The sequence below is a fragment of the Labeo rohita genome, chromosome 25 (assembly GCF_022985175.1).
Source record: "Labeo rohita strain BAU-BD-2019 chromosome 25, IGBB_LRoh.1.0, whole genome shotgun sequence".
NCBI classification, from domain to species: Eukaryota; Metazoa; Chordata; class Actinopteri; order Cypriniformes; family Cyprinidae; genus Labeo; species Labeo rohita.
Genome location: NC_066893.1, coordinates 4,879,821 through 4,894,197, shown reverse-complemented (window position 1 = coordinate 4,894,197; position 14,377 = coordinate 4,879,821). Strand labels below are relative to the sequence as shown.

At 36.9% G+C, this 14,377-nt stretch overlaps 2 protein-coding genes across 4 annotated transcripts in view; one reads left to right on the top strand and one right to left on the bottom strand.

Moving 5' to 3' along the window:
- Window positions 1–1,732: 1,732 nt before the first annotated feature.
- spty2d1 (SPT2 chromatin protein domain containing 1) lies at window positions 1,733–9,669 on the bottom strand. Of its 3 annotated transcripts, XM_051100129.1 has the most exons (7): window positions 9,156–9,669; window positions 8,760–8,874; window positions 5,910–7,427; window positions 3,216–3,372; window positions 3,043–3,120; window positions 2,808–2,897; window positions 1,733–2,711 (listed from the first exon to the last, which is right to left on the bottom strand). In XM_051100129.1, the coding sequence occupies exons 1-6, from the start codon at window positions 9,213–9,215 to the stop codon at window positions 2,810–2,812; spliced, it is 2,016 nt and encodes a 671-aa protein (XP_050956086.1). In that variant the 5' UTR covers window positions 9,216–9,669; the 3' UTR covers window positions 1,733–2,711; window positions 2,808–2,809. The 3 variants fall into 3 exon arrangements, with proteins under 3 accessions (XP_050956086.1, XP_050956085.1, XP_050956084.1); XM_051100128.1 differs by having other exon boundaries at window positions 1,733–2,897; XM_051100127.1 differs by lacking the exon at window positions 2,808–2,897.
- A 3,235-nt stretch (window positions 9,670–12,904) lies between these two features.
- The window catches only part of tmem86a (transmembrane protein 86A), a 16,455-nt gene continuing 14,982 nt past the window's right edge, over window positions 12,905–14,377 (top strand). The window contains exon 1 of the mRNA XM_051100134.1: window positions 12,905–13,080. Coding sequence (XP_050956091.1) covers window positions 13,060–13,080 — 21 coding nt within the window. The 5' untranslated portion in view covers window positions 12,905–13,059. The remainder of the gene's footprint in view (window positions 13,081–14,377) is intronic.

Sequence of the window (14,377 nt, the reverse complement as noted above, 5' to 3'; positions counted from 1 at the left end):
CTGCTCACCTGTTCTCAACATCATAATAATAGTGTTTTTTTGAACAGAAAATCTGAGAATGATTTCTGCCGGATCATGTGACTGGAGTAATGATGCTAAACATTCAGCTTCGAAATCATAGGAATGAACTACATTTTAAAATATACTCAAAAAGATAACACTTATTTTAAATAGTAAAAATATTTCAGAACTTTACTGTTTTTGCTGTATTAAAAAAAAAAAAAAATCTTACTGTTCACAAACTTTTGACTGGTAGTACAGAGAGAGAGTGAGAAAGAGAGAGAGAGTCCATACTGACAGAAATATTGACATGTTGACAGAAAGTTTTTTTTTTTTTCTTTTCCAGAAAATCCTTTTTGATTTAAGATATTGATATTTTGGCTGGAAACAAGAAAAAAATCTGAGTAAAAAAAAAACCAAACAAAAAAAAACCAACCAAAAAAAAAAACATTTTTTTTTTGCAGTGTATCATTCTGTTTATTTCAATTTTGACAATTATTTTGTCATCATTTTTAAAGAACATTAAGCCTGTTGGACATAAGAGAGACTTACAGAATTTTTTTTTGCTTACATTTAATATTTGCTTTTTCTACTCACTAATGTACTCACATTTAGTTAGTTACTTGCTTATTTCTATCAAATGATTACTTATTTACTTCCCAGATAGCATGCATATGTCTCCAAGATGTCTGTTAAAGATCACTTGATCTGGAAAGCATCTGCTGTGTACATCTTTCTGTAAGATGTCAGTTTTACCTACATTCTAAATCATAAACATCTTAAAGACATCTAATAGACTTCTATTTGACATCTGATAGGAGACATCCTATAGACATATCACACATGAGCAAACACTCAAAAATACATCTTCCAGATGTAAATGCAGACATCAAATAGATGTCTCGATGTATATATGCTATCAGGGCCCTGATAGCACACATCTGCAATACATCTATAAGACGTTTCCTATCAGATGTCAAATAGATGTTTGTACTTGCATGGTTTTCCCCTGATAGCACACGTACATCTCAGAGACGTCTGTTTGACATCTGCATTTACATCTGCAATACATCTACAAGACATTTCCTATCAGATGTCAAATAGATGTTTATTAGATGTCTTTAAGATGTTTGTACTTACATGGTTTTTTTTTCCGATAGCATCTTACTGATAGCAATAGACATCTCGGAGACGTCTATATTTACATCTGAAAGAAGTAGTTTGCTCATCTGCAATATGTCTATTGGACGTTTCCTATCAGATGTCAAATAGACATCTATTAGATGTCTTTAAGATGCTTATGATTTAGAATGTATGTAAAGTTTACATCTTACAGACATCTGCCAGACATTTGTACACAGCAGATGCTTTCCAGATCAAGCAATCTTTAACAGATATCTTGCAGATGTACATGCGCAAATACATTTCCTTCGTCGCCCTCTGGTCTCCAATTTGAACACCAGTGATAGTCAACCATAAGAAAATGTGTCATTTAAGAAGAATCTGGAGAATCAATATTTCAGAGAAATGAAACTGTACTGTATGTGCAGGGTTCTTAAAAGCTCATTTATTTCTAGATATTCATTAAGCTACTTGGTCTCATTTCTGGGAAAGCTGTCACGCCATTAACGCGTATAAAGGCCAGCTAAGATGAAAGGAAGTAGTCTTGCTTTGAAGCAAACATAGACATGAAGGTGATGCTTTTGCGGCCGTACACTCTGGTCCAGTGGGGAAAAAAAAAAGGGCGAACATCTACAGTGAGAAGTTAGAACGAATGAGTAGCACAACCTTTCTGTTGGCACAAATACCGCTTCACCTTTCTTTACACATTAAAAATGACATCTATTAGCATTTTTGTTTAAGCAGTGTCTATAATGGTTGTCTGGATCAATAACTCTTAAAGAAAAAAAAAAAAACAAAAGTACAGTGGTGGCCACTTGATATGTATCGCGGTAACAGTTTCTTGCCGTGTTTGCAGCACATTGTACTTAAATGGTACTGCATTATTCTTCATGGAATAGCATGGTGTTTCCACGTTACAAATACTGACTAGCTGTGAATAAATGTGAATGTTGTCATTTGCATTTCAAGCACATTGTGCAACTTGACTAAGCACAAAGTTAATATTTGAGTTTCATCTCAGCTAAAGGTAACTCACACACTCCACAAGTACAGCAAAAAAAAACACGGAATTAACAAATGACAGGACAACAGAATCTGTCAAATCACTTTAACAAAAAAAATACATTGGAAAAATGGCAGTCTTCTGTCTTTTTCACCAATTTAAATAGTACAAGTAATAAAATAACTCTCCCTAAATCAGGACCAATCTGGAAGTTGGTTCTTGAGATGTAAGGCATCCATATCCATATACTTTCATGGTTTCTACAGATACAAAAAAATGCTATCGTGATTTTCAGATATTAATTTCATATATTATTTTCTCCGAAGCTCAGCTATGTCAGATGGGCTCTTGATAGTGCAAACCTGCTCCCATGGCTTGGGCATTCAAATAAATAGTGTAACAACGTCAGCGGCGCAAGAAAGGCTTTTCCGTTCCACTCGGTTCTTCCCAACCAAATAAGACTAGATCAAAGTCAAGTAAGGTAAACTAAATCTTTTTCCTTTTTGCTTTCATCGCTAGTTTTCTTTTCATCTCCTCCTCCTCCAAACGCATCTCCTCTTCATCCTCCTTGATGCCCAGGCGTAAACTGAGGCAGAAACAAAAACAGATGTCATTAAGGAACGCAATTTCTGCCGGTCCTCTGCGTAAAGGGAGAGAAGCGTTTCGGAAACACAATCATCACAATCATTTGCTCTTCTTGGCATTCCTCCGCCTCATCTCCTCAAGTTCTCGTCTTTCCTCCTCCTCGTCCTCAAGCACTGCCAATCGCAGGCTAATCAGACAATCAGGGCAAGGCAAAACACAGAAAACACAGAAAAGAAGGCAACAGTGTGATGATTTGGTGAAAATGAAGATGAACCAAAGCAGTTTGTTAGAACTACTATTGACCCACTTGAAGATTGCAGCTTAATTCTTACCTTCTCGCTTCCTCTTTCTGTTGGTCTTTCCAGCTGCTCTCCATAAACTTCAGTGCATAGTCGCTTTCATCTTTATATCTGTTAAAACAAAAGATGATTTCAATATGAAATGTGTAAACATATCTGCAATAACATGAATAGGTTATGTAACCCTTAACTGGGCAAGAACTCACTTGTTCCGGTCATAGCCAAAGATTTCCCTGATATGTTTTGAAATTTCATCTTGCTCTTCTCCTTCATCGTCGATGAAGTCATCCATCTCTGAGTCATATTCTTCCTCATCTTCGTACTGCCGTTTATAACTGGATGTTATGGGGGGCATAGCTGCTCCTTTAAAATAGGAGTAGATGGGATACAACTTCAGAAAGATGTAAGAATACACATAAGGCATTAATGCTGCTCCTGATTACAAATTAAAAGACAAACGTCCTCGTTTATAGAACATAAGAATGCATACACGTGCAAATCATCCATAAACTAATTCTAACGCAAATTCAATGCAAATAATCTAAGCCACAAACATTCGATTCACACACATGAATTCCGCTTGTTCCATAAACTTCAAAGTAGCTACATTTACATGTAACCAAATAACCAGTTAGTATCAGATTATTGGCTCAATCAGAAAACTTTCATGTTAAGCTTAATTTGAACGAGCTTAAAACAAATTAAATTTTGATCAGATAGGAAGGGGTGGGCATAGACCTGAAATAATTCAATCAACAGGGAAAGAAACCGTAATGCTGCTTTGATTAGATGCATTTCCATTACAGATTTGTGCAAAACTTTTGCAATGTTTTATACATGTCAATAGAAAACTGAAATGACGTTATCTCCAATAAACGAGTAGTTCACTTCCAGAACAAAAATTTACAGGTAATATACTCACCCCGTTGCGCCATTCATACCTTTCTTTCTTCAGGTGTAAAGAAATTGTGTTTATTGAGGAAAGCATTTCAAGAAATGTCCCTATATAGAGGACTTCTATGGTGCCTGAGAGTTTGAATGCCCAAAATGTAGTTTAAATGCAGCTTATTAGCGAAATGATCTGTCATTTTCTTTCTCAAATGCTTGTCTTGTCTAGCTCTGCCATGTCTATGCGCAATCTGTTTAATCCAGGTCAATACAGTTAGGGAATGTCGGAAAACTCCCATCTCATTTTCTCCTCCAACTTTTAAATGGTCCTACGTCGCTGCAAAAGTACCGACCCAGTGTTTACAGAGTAAACATGCAAAGAAGGTCAAACACCCTTTACAAAAAAGGGTAAAACAGCAATGTAGGATGATTTTGAAATTGGAGGAGAAAATGAGATGGGAGTTTTTCAACATACCCTAACTGTATTGACCCGGATTACACAGAGTACACATGTGCATCACAGAGCTAGACAAGGCAAGCATTTGAGATTAAAAAGTACATACTTTTTTTTTTTTTTTTTTTTTTTTTTTTTTTTTAAAATAACACATTGTTTTGCTAGACCCTTATTCCTTGGCTGGGATCGTTTAGAGCCCTTTGAAGCTGCACTGACACTGCAGTTTTGGACATTCAAACTCACGGGCACAATTGAAGTCCACTATATGGAGATAATTCTTGAAATGTTTTCCTCAAAAACAATTTCTTTACGACTGAAGAAAGAAAGGCATGAACATCTTGGATTACAATGGGGTACAATATCTGTAAAGTTTTGTTCTGGAAATGAACTACTCCTTTCACCGATGTTATGCGAGTAAAACATAATTTTTCCTCTCGCAATAAGTCATGCCGATGGATGTTGGTATGTTTACGTACGTCGCAGCCACCGCACTAGCCGTTAATTTTAATCGTAAGAGACGTAGGCATGCATCTTTACAGAAGCAGTGCGGAGATGCTTCTGAAACTGAATCAAGCCACGGCACGCCTGGTATAAACACAAGCAGTGACTAGAATGGCCGTGATCAGTTCAGCAGACTTGTGCATTATTCAAGCATTGGTGTAGTCAACGCTTATGTAAACGGCCACATATGAGGTGTTTTTTGAGGTTCTAGTACATTACAGAATGATTATGTGACTTATGTTCATTAGGTGACCTGTAAATATGAAAAAGCCGTTTCCATTGCAGTTTTGCAGAATATTCCTTTTTCGAATTGCCTGAAAAACCACCTCATGCAAACCACCTCAAGCATTTTTTGTGATATATGGGAGTTTTTGCTAAATTGTGTTTTCATTAGTCCAAATTATATTTTCAATTCGCAATTTTAATTTGTGCAATTGGAAGGGTAATGGAAACATAGCTACTGTCAAATAGAAGTCTGTTGTGGAGTTCGTCTCAGTGCGGGCCTGGCAGAAGTGCGCATAGCGGCTACAAATGGGGCACTCACGAGCACCCTTCTGAAAGCTAAAATGACGAATGGGACACCATGCGGTCTTGTGGACCATATGGACATGTGCATGCAGCAGCCTTTATAAGACCACACGTGTATGTGAAGTGTGCCATTTGGGACAATTTTCGTTTATTATCGAAGTGACTTTCTGAAGGCCCAAGTATAATTCAATTTCTGCGTTCCGTTCGTCTCGCAGACAGCCGAATCAGCCTTCAAAATATACTCAACTGCAAATGAGCGTGGATGAATAAGTTTGACAAGTGCATGGCCACCTAGTGGACTCATTCTGTCTAAACATTCACCTTGTGTATAACTGTAAACATAGCTGATATGTGTAACAAACAAGATTCCTAGTTTTGTAGCTGTTGGAATATTCAATTAACTTTTGCAAAGCAAAAAGGATCATTCATTTTGAATTGGGATCTGTTGAAACACTAGTTCACTTGATAATAACCCTAACAGAAATCATGAAACACTTGGCCATGAAGAGGTTCTTCTCATAACCCTTACCAGGAGGTCTAACCAGGACTCTGTGGCCTGTGGGGCCAATCACTGTCCTGGGGCCTTGAGAGCCTTGAGGTCCCGGAGGTCTTGGAACCATTCCAGGTCTCTGAACCATCCCAGGTCTTTGAACCATCCCAGGTCTCTGAACCATCCCAGGTTTCTGAACCATCCCAGGTCTCTGAACCATCCCAGGTCTCTGAACCATCCCAGGTCTCTGAACCATCCCAGGTCTCTGAACCATCCCAGGTCTCTGAACAAAGTTCTTTGATGAAATAGTCTCTGAAACAACAGTGCACTGAGGTCTCCCAGGGCCAGAGCCCATGCCGTTGACTGGTCTCCCAGAAACACCACCTCCCATTCTGCTTGGTCCATTTATGGAGGCCTTGGAGCTTCCAGAAATTTGCTGACCTTGCAAACTCCCACCAGGTCTTGGTTGCTTTAAAGGGTCACCAGAAGAAGGTCGTACAAGTCCGTTGCTCCCAGGCCGTGATAAATGTCCTGGTTTTGCTGGTCTTTGAGGTTGCCCACCCCTCTCGGAATTACTAGGTCTAACTTGCCCAGAGTTTTTGTGTGGTCCTTGACTTGGTCTAGCTGCACCAGGTGCAACTCCAGCACGAATTCCCAAAATACTTGATTTCCCTTGAGGTATTGAGGTATTCCCCTTTTTTGGGGTAAGGTCACTTGAGGCTGTGGGCCTTTGGCCTTGTGTGGGTCTGGATGGTGCTTGTTTTGATTGAAGGGGCGCACCATTTTTCATGGCAGCTTTACCATTTAAGGCACCTGAGGAGCCTGAGTTTCTGTCTCCGTGTAGTTTGGCAGAACTTGGAGTTCTTTCACTGGATGGTTGAAGCTTTGGCTTTTTGCTGGTACTACTTGACTGCAACTTTTCCCCTGATGGCCTTTTCCCAATTTTGCTATCTCTTTCTACATTCTTCTTTTGTGAATTTGAGCTGGATTGGGATCGACTGTCTTTGTGTCCTATATTTTTGTCTGGTTTGGCTTCCCTCCCTCTATCCTGATTCTTAACTCTGCGCTCCATTTCGAGTTCTCGAATCTCCTCTGCTGTTCTAAGCCTCTCTTCGGTCTTCTTCACTACTTTCATTTCAACTGGTTCAAACTGCTTCTTTTCCGCGAGTTTCAAGAGGTCCGCAAAGTTCATTGACGATGTGGAAGGCCTAGCCGGAGCACTGGGTTTTTTTGGTTTGCTGTCAACTCTGTTGGAGGGCTCAGGCCGAGACTGAGGCTTAACTGGCATGCTTGGTTCCTCAGATTCAGAATCTGTTCCCTCATATTCATAATTATCACCATCATCATCATCATCATCATCATATGTGTTTGATGTTTGCTGCTCTTCTGAACTCTCCCCCCTCGACCGCCTCTTTTTGGGCTGGTCTATGACAGGGATGCCGTTGTAACCTCTGAAATTGTCCTTAGTTCGTGAAGCCATTGCTCTTGCCTTTCTGTCTGATTTCAGCTCCACTCTTTTCGCCAGCAGTTCCTCTTTTGCTTTCTTACTCTGTATTTCTACGAAAGAGAGCAAGAGGATCATCAAAATATGCATCATATGAGAAGTGTCATGGTTATTTTCTCACCCTTACGTCTTTCCAAAACCCTTATCTATGCAAAGCCACTATCCTGCAGAGTTTAGCTCCAATCAACCCTACTGTATTGTACATAATACATACATTTTTAAAGCCTCTGAATGATCAAAACTGTGCTGAAAAACTTTGTACATAATCTGCAACATGCCTTCTGTCATCTGATCAATAGTTAAAAACTTTTTCACAAGTTAAAGGCCATTTAGTATAATTGTAAAAACGTTTTTCAGGTTGTGGTTCATGTGTTTTTATAAACATAAGAAAAAACTTTATATTGCTAGTAATATTTCAAAATGAAAACTTAATGGACTGAAGCAACTTAGGTTTACTTGCTTATCTATATATCATTTGTAAGAAGAAGAAGAAGAAAAAAAAAAACAACTTAAAATGAGTATCATATATGAACCATCAGGCTTTTGCCCCACAATAAAAAGCATTCAAGTATCTTAATAAACATGTTATTGGAAGATATGGAGTCTGATTTTTATATGCATTACTTAGTTTTAAGTAGTTTGTTATACTGTTATAAAAATATAAATGTAATTACATCACAATCTATCAGAGTTTTGCTTTACTTTTTGTCATATAAATATCAGCATCTGGACCAAATTGAATATTTTCGCTCAGTTTGGGCCTTTGTGTTTTTCCATTCTCGAGTTTAAACTCAAATATTACACTATATGAACCACAAAAATATCAAATATCATGTCATTATGCTATATATATATATTATTTTTTTATTTATTTAATTTTTTTAACAAAACTTAACAAAACATAACTTTGGCAATTACCACTCAAAAACTCAAATTGTTTTTGGGCACAATGACAGATTTACAAGCAATTTTTTGTAAAAAAGTCAGTATGTTTTAGCTTAACGTGATAACTTTAGCTAGCATCTTGAGGGCAATAAGGAAATCCTGTCTGGATCAAAATAACTAGAACACAACATGAGGGTTACACTCGCTTTCTGTGTACAAAAATGTGCACAGACAGCTGGTTAACATTTTATCTGGTTGTGGTCAACCATGATGTGACACGTCTAAATATAAGTCACATGGGCTGCTTTTAAGGTTATTTTCATCATCTTAACAGCATCCATCCCCTTTCATTGAAATTCTGTGCAAAAGAGCTATCTTTTGTGCTCCAAGTCTTACAGGTTTAGAACGAAAACAAGTAAACAATAACTTGGACGGACTACACATTTTAGAAGATGTTATTATGTACAACTAAACAAGTTTATTTTTTTTAAAAAAAGCACCTTTTTTCTTTTGCTCTACGGCCTGTTTTTTCAAGAAGGCCTGCACCGCAGCTGAATTTACTCCCTTGACTTTGACATCTTTCTTGGGTGGACCGGTTTTCAGGCTATACCGCTTCTATAAAAGACAGACATAATTGAAAACCACAGAAACACGTGCATATGAAATCACATACACCTTTAATAACATGGAAGGCTTTTTCTCAGTACATGGGCAAAATTAATTAACACTACTCTAAAACATGATAAACTGACACATTGTAACAGTAAAACATCTGAATTAATCAAACTACATGCAGTTGGATTTTCCAAAGGCATCGACTGCACATTTACATCTACTATAAAGACAATAAATGATGTTGTATCATTTTTGTTCACGTATTTTTTTTTCATACATACCGGTATGCTGCTGAGGCCTTGATTTTGGGAGGCGATGGACAGCACGCTGTCGAAATCCATGATCCCTAACTGTCCACAGTTCACTAACTTAGCTAATAGCAATAGCTAACACTCACCAGTCGAAAAATACTAACCTCAGGCAGCCTTTGTGCCCGTAAATACAGTCAGAAATTAACCCAAAATCAGCTCTGCTGTTAAAACCAAACGAGTATTGGAGAAAGGAGAAGCAAACTAAGAGGAAACCCTCGATGAAATCAACTCCCTTCAGCTTCTGTTCGCCATATCTGATCAGCTGTTGTGTATTTTAACTCTTAAACAACGGAAAGCTTGACAGGTTGAATAAAGTTTCGTTATATTTTGGTTCGGTGATACCGGATCGGTTTCCCTAAATTGTCATTAAACGACACGTAACAGAAAAGCTATAAAAACAACGTGAATGCGAAAAATCCTCTTGTGAGATCTGCTCTAGAAGCAACAACCAAACCCACGTCATCCGGTTCACGTCCCCACGTCACTTCCGGTTGTTTAAGATACACGTTTTCTTCTGCGTTATCTTCTTTTAATGTTGTGTATATTACGTGCAGTTACATAAGATAAAATCATAATGCTTAAGAGTAGATAACGATAATAGTAGATAGATTACTAAACATAAAAACAAATCGATAGAATTGTACCTTTCTCAGTAACTACACGTGTTTTCTCTTTCTTTTCTTTTTTATAGAAAATATTTTAAAATTATTTTGAAAATAAGCTAAATACATAAATTCATATCAGTGTATGTACAATACTGGTCAAAAGTTAAGATTTTTAATATTTAAGAGGCCTCTTCTGCTCACCAAGAACCTATATATATATATATATATCAGTGGCGGCTACTGGTCTGTCAAATAGGGGAAGCTCATTTTCGGCCTACATCATAAAATTGTCTATTTATTTATTCACAAGAATGTGCCTTATTGTCATAAGTAAGTCACAATGCAAACAATCGTAAAAAAAAAAAAAGCTTTAGTTTTATTATGCAAAATATGATGTATTTTTTCTTTTAGTCAGATGCTACTATATAGTATAAATATTTTGCAATTTAAATAAGGTTATTATGGAGATTTATTTATTTATTTATTTATTTATAAAGTATTTTAATAGAAATATAAGGTTTCATTATGTTATGTTAAAATTTTTCAAGATTACTATTTATATATATATATATATATATATATATATTTATTTATATTTATATTAATTTATAGTCATCCTCCATGTTAATATTTAATGTAGTAATCTATATATATATATATTGATTACTACATTAAATATTAACATGAATGAATGAATGAACGATCTAAAAAAAAAGTGAAACAAGGAATGTGGTGTATAATTGTGTGAAATGTATGATGAAAATCAAGCAATTTCGCCAAGCAAATATAAAGAAATAGGTTGCAGCAGTTTTTATTTCGACTGAACTTGAGAAATCCGCGATGGGACCAGTGTTGCCAACTTTTTTCAATGGAAAGTAGCTAAACCCCACTTGAAAAGTCGTCAAATGTCGCTAAATGACGTCATACGCTCATTAACATATTAGCTACGTCGTATTGTCTTGCGTCTCTGTGCTCACATACTGCTATTTAATGCAGCCAAATTCAATAAAACTGTTTTCATTTATATATTTCATAGATATATTGATATATTTTACGGTTTCTTTTGTCAGACAACGGGGTAAATATGAAATAGTGACTGAAACGCGGCCCATTAGGACTACATAACCAGCTCTCGAAGATATTTATCTACACTAAAATCGTGATTCATAATCACGACATTGTCTAATGAAATAAAATACACATACGATTAAGACAATGGCTGTGCTGTGATTTCGGCTATACTTGCATGTAAAATAGCGTTAGAAGCAACAGAATATCTTCTTTTATCTGAAAGTACTGCTTCTCTGCCGCTCACTGAACAGAGCAGACGCAGATAGAGAAATGGGAAAGCACAACTTTGCGCTCGCGCGGCAGTACCAGTGTCTCATAAACTAAATAAGGTTTGTCCAAGAAGTCGCTAGATTTGTCGCTAGGCGCTTTTTCGAAAAAAAAAGTCGCTAAATCTGGCGACAAAGTCGCCAAGTTGGCAACACTGGATGGGACTGAGCGCGAATAGCTCCAGCGATTCCTTATAGTACAAAATCGCTGTCAGTCAAAAGGAGATGCAATCTTTCGACAGACCCTCCAATCATCACGCAGAAGCTCGGCGTCCAGGCCAGCCCACTCCTCATTTGCTCCTCATTCACCCCCAGAGACGCTGAGCGTCCGTGGGCGGGACATAATCGCAGCGTTTATCCAATGACCGTCTAGTTTCAAAGCACTGAAAAAAAACGTTCAAAGCAGCCGCATTGAAGTCAATGGACGCTGGGCTTCAACGGGGAAATGCACTGTGATGCTACGGGAATGTATGAGAAGAAAATCAAGTCAGCCGACCTGCTATATCTAACTGATTCTGAACGAACTCGTCTTTGAGATGAACGTTTTCTAACGCATTTTTAGTCAATAAAATGTTAGTACAATAGTACATAATTTGACCATTAATTTTGTGACATTATAGGGGAAGCTGAGCTTCCCTTGCAGTCTTAAAGAAATCGCCACTGATATATATATATATATATATATATATATATATATATATATATATATATATATATATATATATATATATATATATATATATATACACTACCGTTCAAAAGTTTGGGGTCAGTAAGACTTGTAATAGTCTTTAAAGAAGTCTCTTATGCTCATCAAGGCTGCATTTATTTGATTAAATATATATATATATAAACAGTAATAAAATGATCAGTGTTGGATAATATCAACAGTTGTGCTGCCAAATATTTTTTGGAACCTGTGAACCTGAAAGTACAGTGTTTATTCAAAATATAAATATTTTATAACAATGTAAATTATTTATTATTAACTTTTAATTATTAACTTAATACACCCTTGGTGAATAAAAGTATTAATTTCTTAAAAAAAAAAAAAAAGAAAGAAAAAGAGACAATAAAAATGTACTGACCCCAAACTTTTGAACGGTAGTGTATATATATATATATATATACATATACTCTTATACTCTTGCTAAAAAAGTTCATTTTATCTCAATTAACGATTTTTAATCTGCATAGTTTAAGTTTTAGTTAACTATAATAACCCTGACTCATATAAATAATTGACGTTACTAAACAAAAACTAAAAACACCATATTCTGTAACATATTCTGTAAATTGCCAGCACGAGTACAGTATCACCCCTTCTATTTCTCTTTTGCATTCTAAATATTTATTATAGACAAAGCTTCCAAAACCAAGACATCAGTTTGTACTTAAAGGAAATACGAACGAGGAACAAAACAAATAGCGTAGTGACGCAATATTGTTTACTTTATGCCACCACAAGGTGTCGATGCAGTTTCAGGAAACAGCTCAGCCATATGTCCTCGTTTAAGCATCTAAATATCATTTTTACTAACATTCAGAATTAATATCGAGCTCGACTCGCATTATATATGTCAGAAACAGACGCTGACAATAAAACGCATTAAAAACGCGATAAAGGAAGAAACGAGCACTGAATGTGCTGCATGTAAATGTCTCAGGTAAATCCCTCCCACACGTCCACATTTGCTGAGGCTCGCCGTAATGTAAACACCGATTCGCATTCCGATTGGACAGGGATTGTTTTCACCCGCAAGCTCCGCCCACATACAGCTGATATCTCTCCTCCCACTGATGATGGCCTGTCCCAAACACAAGACAAAAACAAATTTCACATACAAAGGGACGTAAATACTGCTAGCGTGTGCTCTGTAAGCGACGACCGATTCGTGCATCTTTCCACTGGCAGTTCAACCGCAGACAAAGATGGTTTCGCCTGTCACAGTGGTGAGTCTGTTACCTCTTTTCTCTATGAAAGCTTTTCATCCATGTATCATCGACATGATCATAAAGACATTATATCAGTTCCGCTCAAACTGGCATAGCATATGCATTCATAAGTGAAAGTAGTGACCGTTTTCATTTCGTATTCATACTTCCTCTTCTGCATATATTCTTTATATCGTATTATTATTTTTACAAATAACAGTTATGTAGTTACTTGTTTATGTTGTTAAGGATGTAACAGTCCACAAACAGGGCGCTGACATCATTGTTTGTTTTGAATGTATATTTTTGTCTATGCATCCTTGAGTCATCTTGGGAATAACAATGAGCACGTGATTATGGCCAGCATGCTCATGTTTACTTTACCTCTGCAAACCATGTGCTATATGATCATGAATCGTGCTGGTTTATTTATGGCAAGAGCCCATTGATCTGCAATTAAATAATCAGTGACCGCAGTAAAGATAGTTTGCGGTTTGATATTCGGATTTCTTTTGGCTATAAATACACAACGCGCTGTCATAAACATGCAAATAATCCCGAATGTGGTTCTCCATGATTTGTGAATTCTGGTGATGATGTGCCTTTTGGCCGAAATTTTATTTTATTTTTTCGACTCTTAATTTTATAATGCTTATAGCCCCGAAAGTTGGAAACTTAGCAGACTGAAACCAGTGTCATGTGAACCAGCTTGATCTGTGAATTTTTTCACAGCAAAGCTCTTGTCCGTAACCCCCTTGGTAAGTCCGCTATAGTAAGGAATGTGAAAAATATGCGCTCTTCATGTTTAACGTATTTTGCCATTAAACACGCAGACTGCTCAAATACAAAAACATTGTTTTTAAGTCAAACTCGATTTGTGAAAACTTTCACAATCGCTATTTATTGCGTAACAGTGTTCCTTATGCTCTGCTCTCTTTTTCTTCTATCAGTACTGGTCAGCTGACCCTTCCCTGAGTCATATTATTCACTATTCTGATCTGTGAAAACTTTCACAGTTCAGTACTGGTCAGCTGACCCTTCCCTGAGTCATATTATTCACTATTCTGATCTGTGAAAACTTTCACAATTCAGTACTGGTCAGCTGACCCTTCCCTGAGTCACTAACATCACTATTCTGATCTGTGAAAATATTCACAGGTCAGTACTGGTCAGTTGACCCTTCCCTGAGTCACTAACATCACTATTCTGATCTGTGAAAACTTTCACAGTTCAGTACTGGTCAGCTGACCCTTCTGTGGGTCATGTAAATCACTATTTTGATCTGTGAAAACTTTCACAGGTTAGTACTGGTCAG

What these genes read in the sequence shown, in the direction of transcription:
- spty2d1 (XM_051100127.1), bottom strand. Translation starts at nt 9,215, where the DNA reads ATGGATTTCGACAGCGTGCTGTCCATCGCCTCCCAAAATCAAGGCCTC. An exon ending in AAGGCCTCAGCAGCATACCG is followed by an intron (nt 8,875 to 9,155) that starts GTATGTATGAAA and finishes TGTCTTTTATAG; the next exon opens with AAGCGGTATAGCCTGAAAAC. An exon ending in CAGAAAGAGGAAGCGAGAAG is followed by an intron (nt 2,712 to 3,042) that starts GTAAGAATTAAG and finishes TTTCTGCCTCAG; the next exon opens with TTTACGCCTGGGCATCAAGG.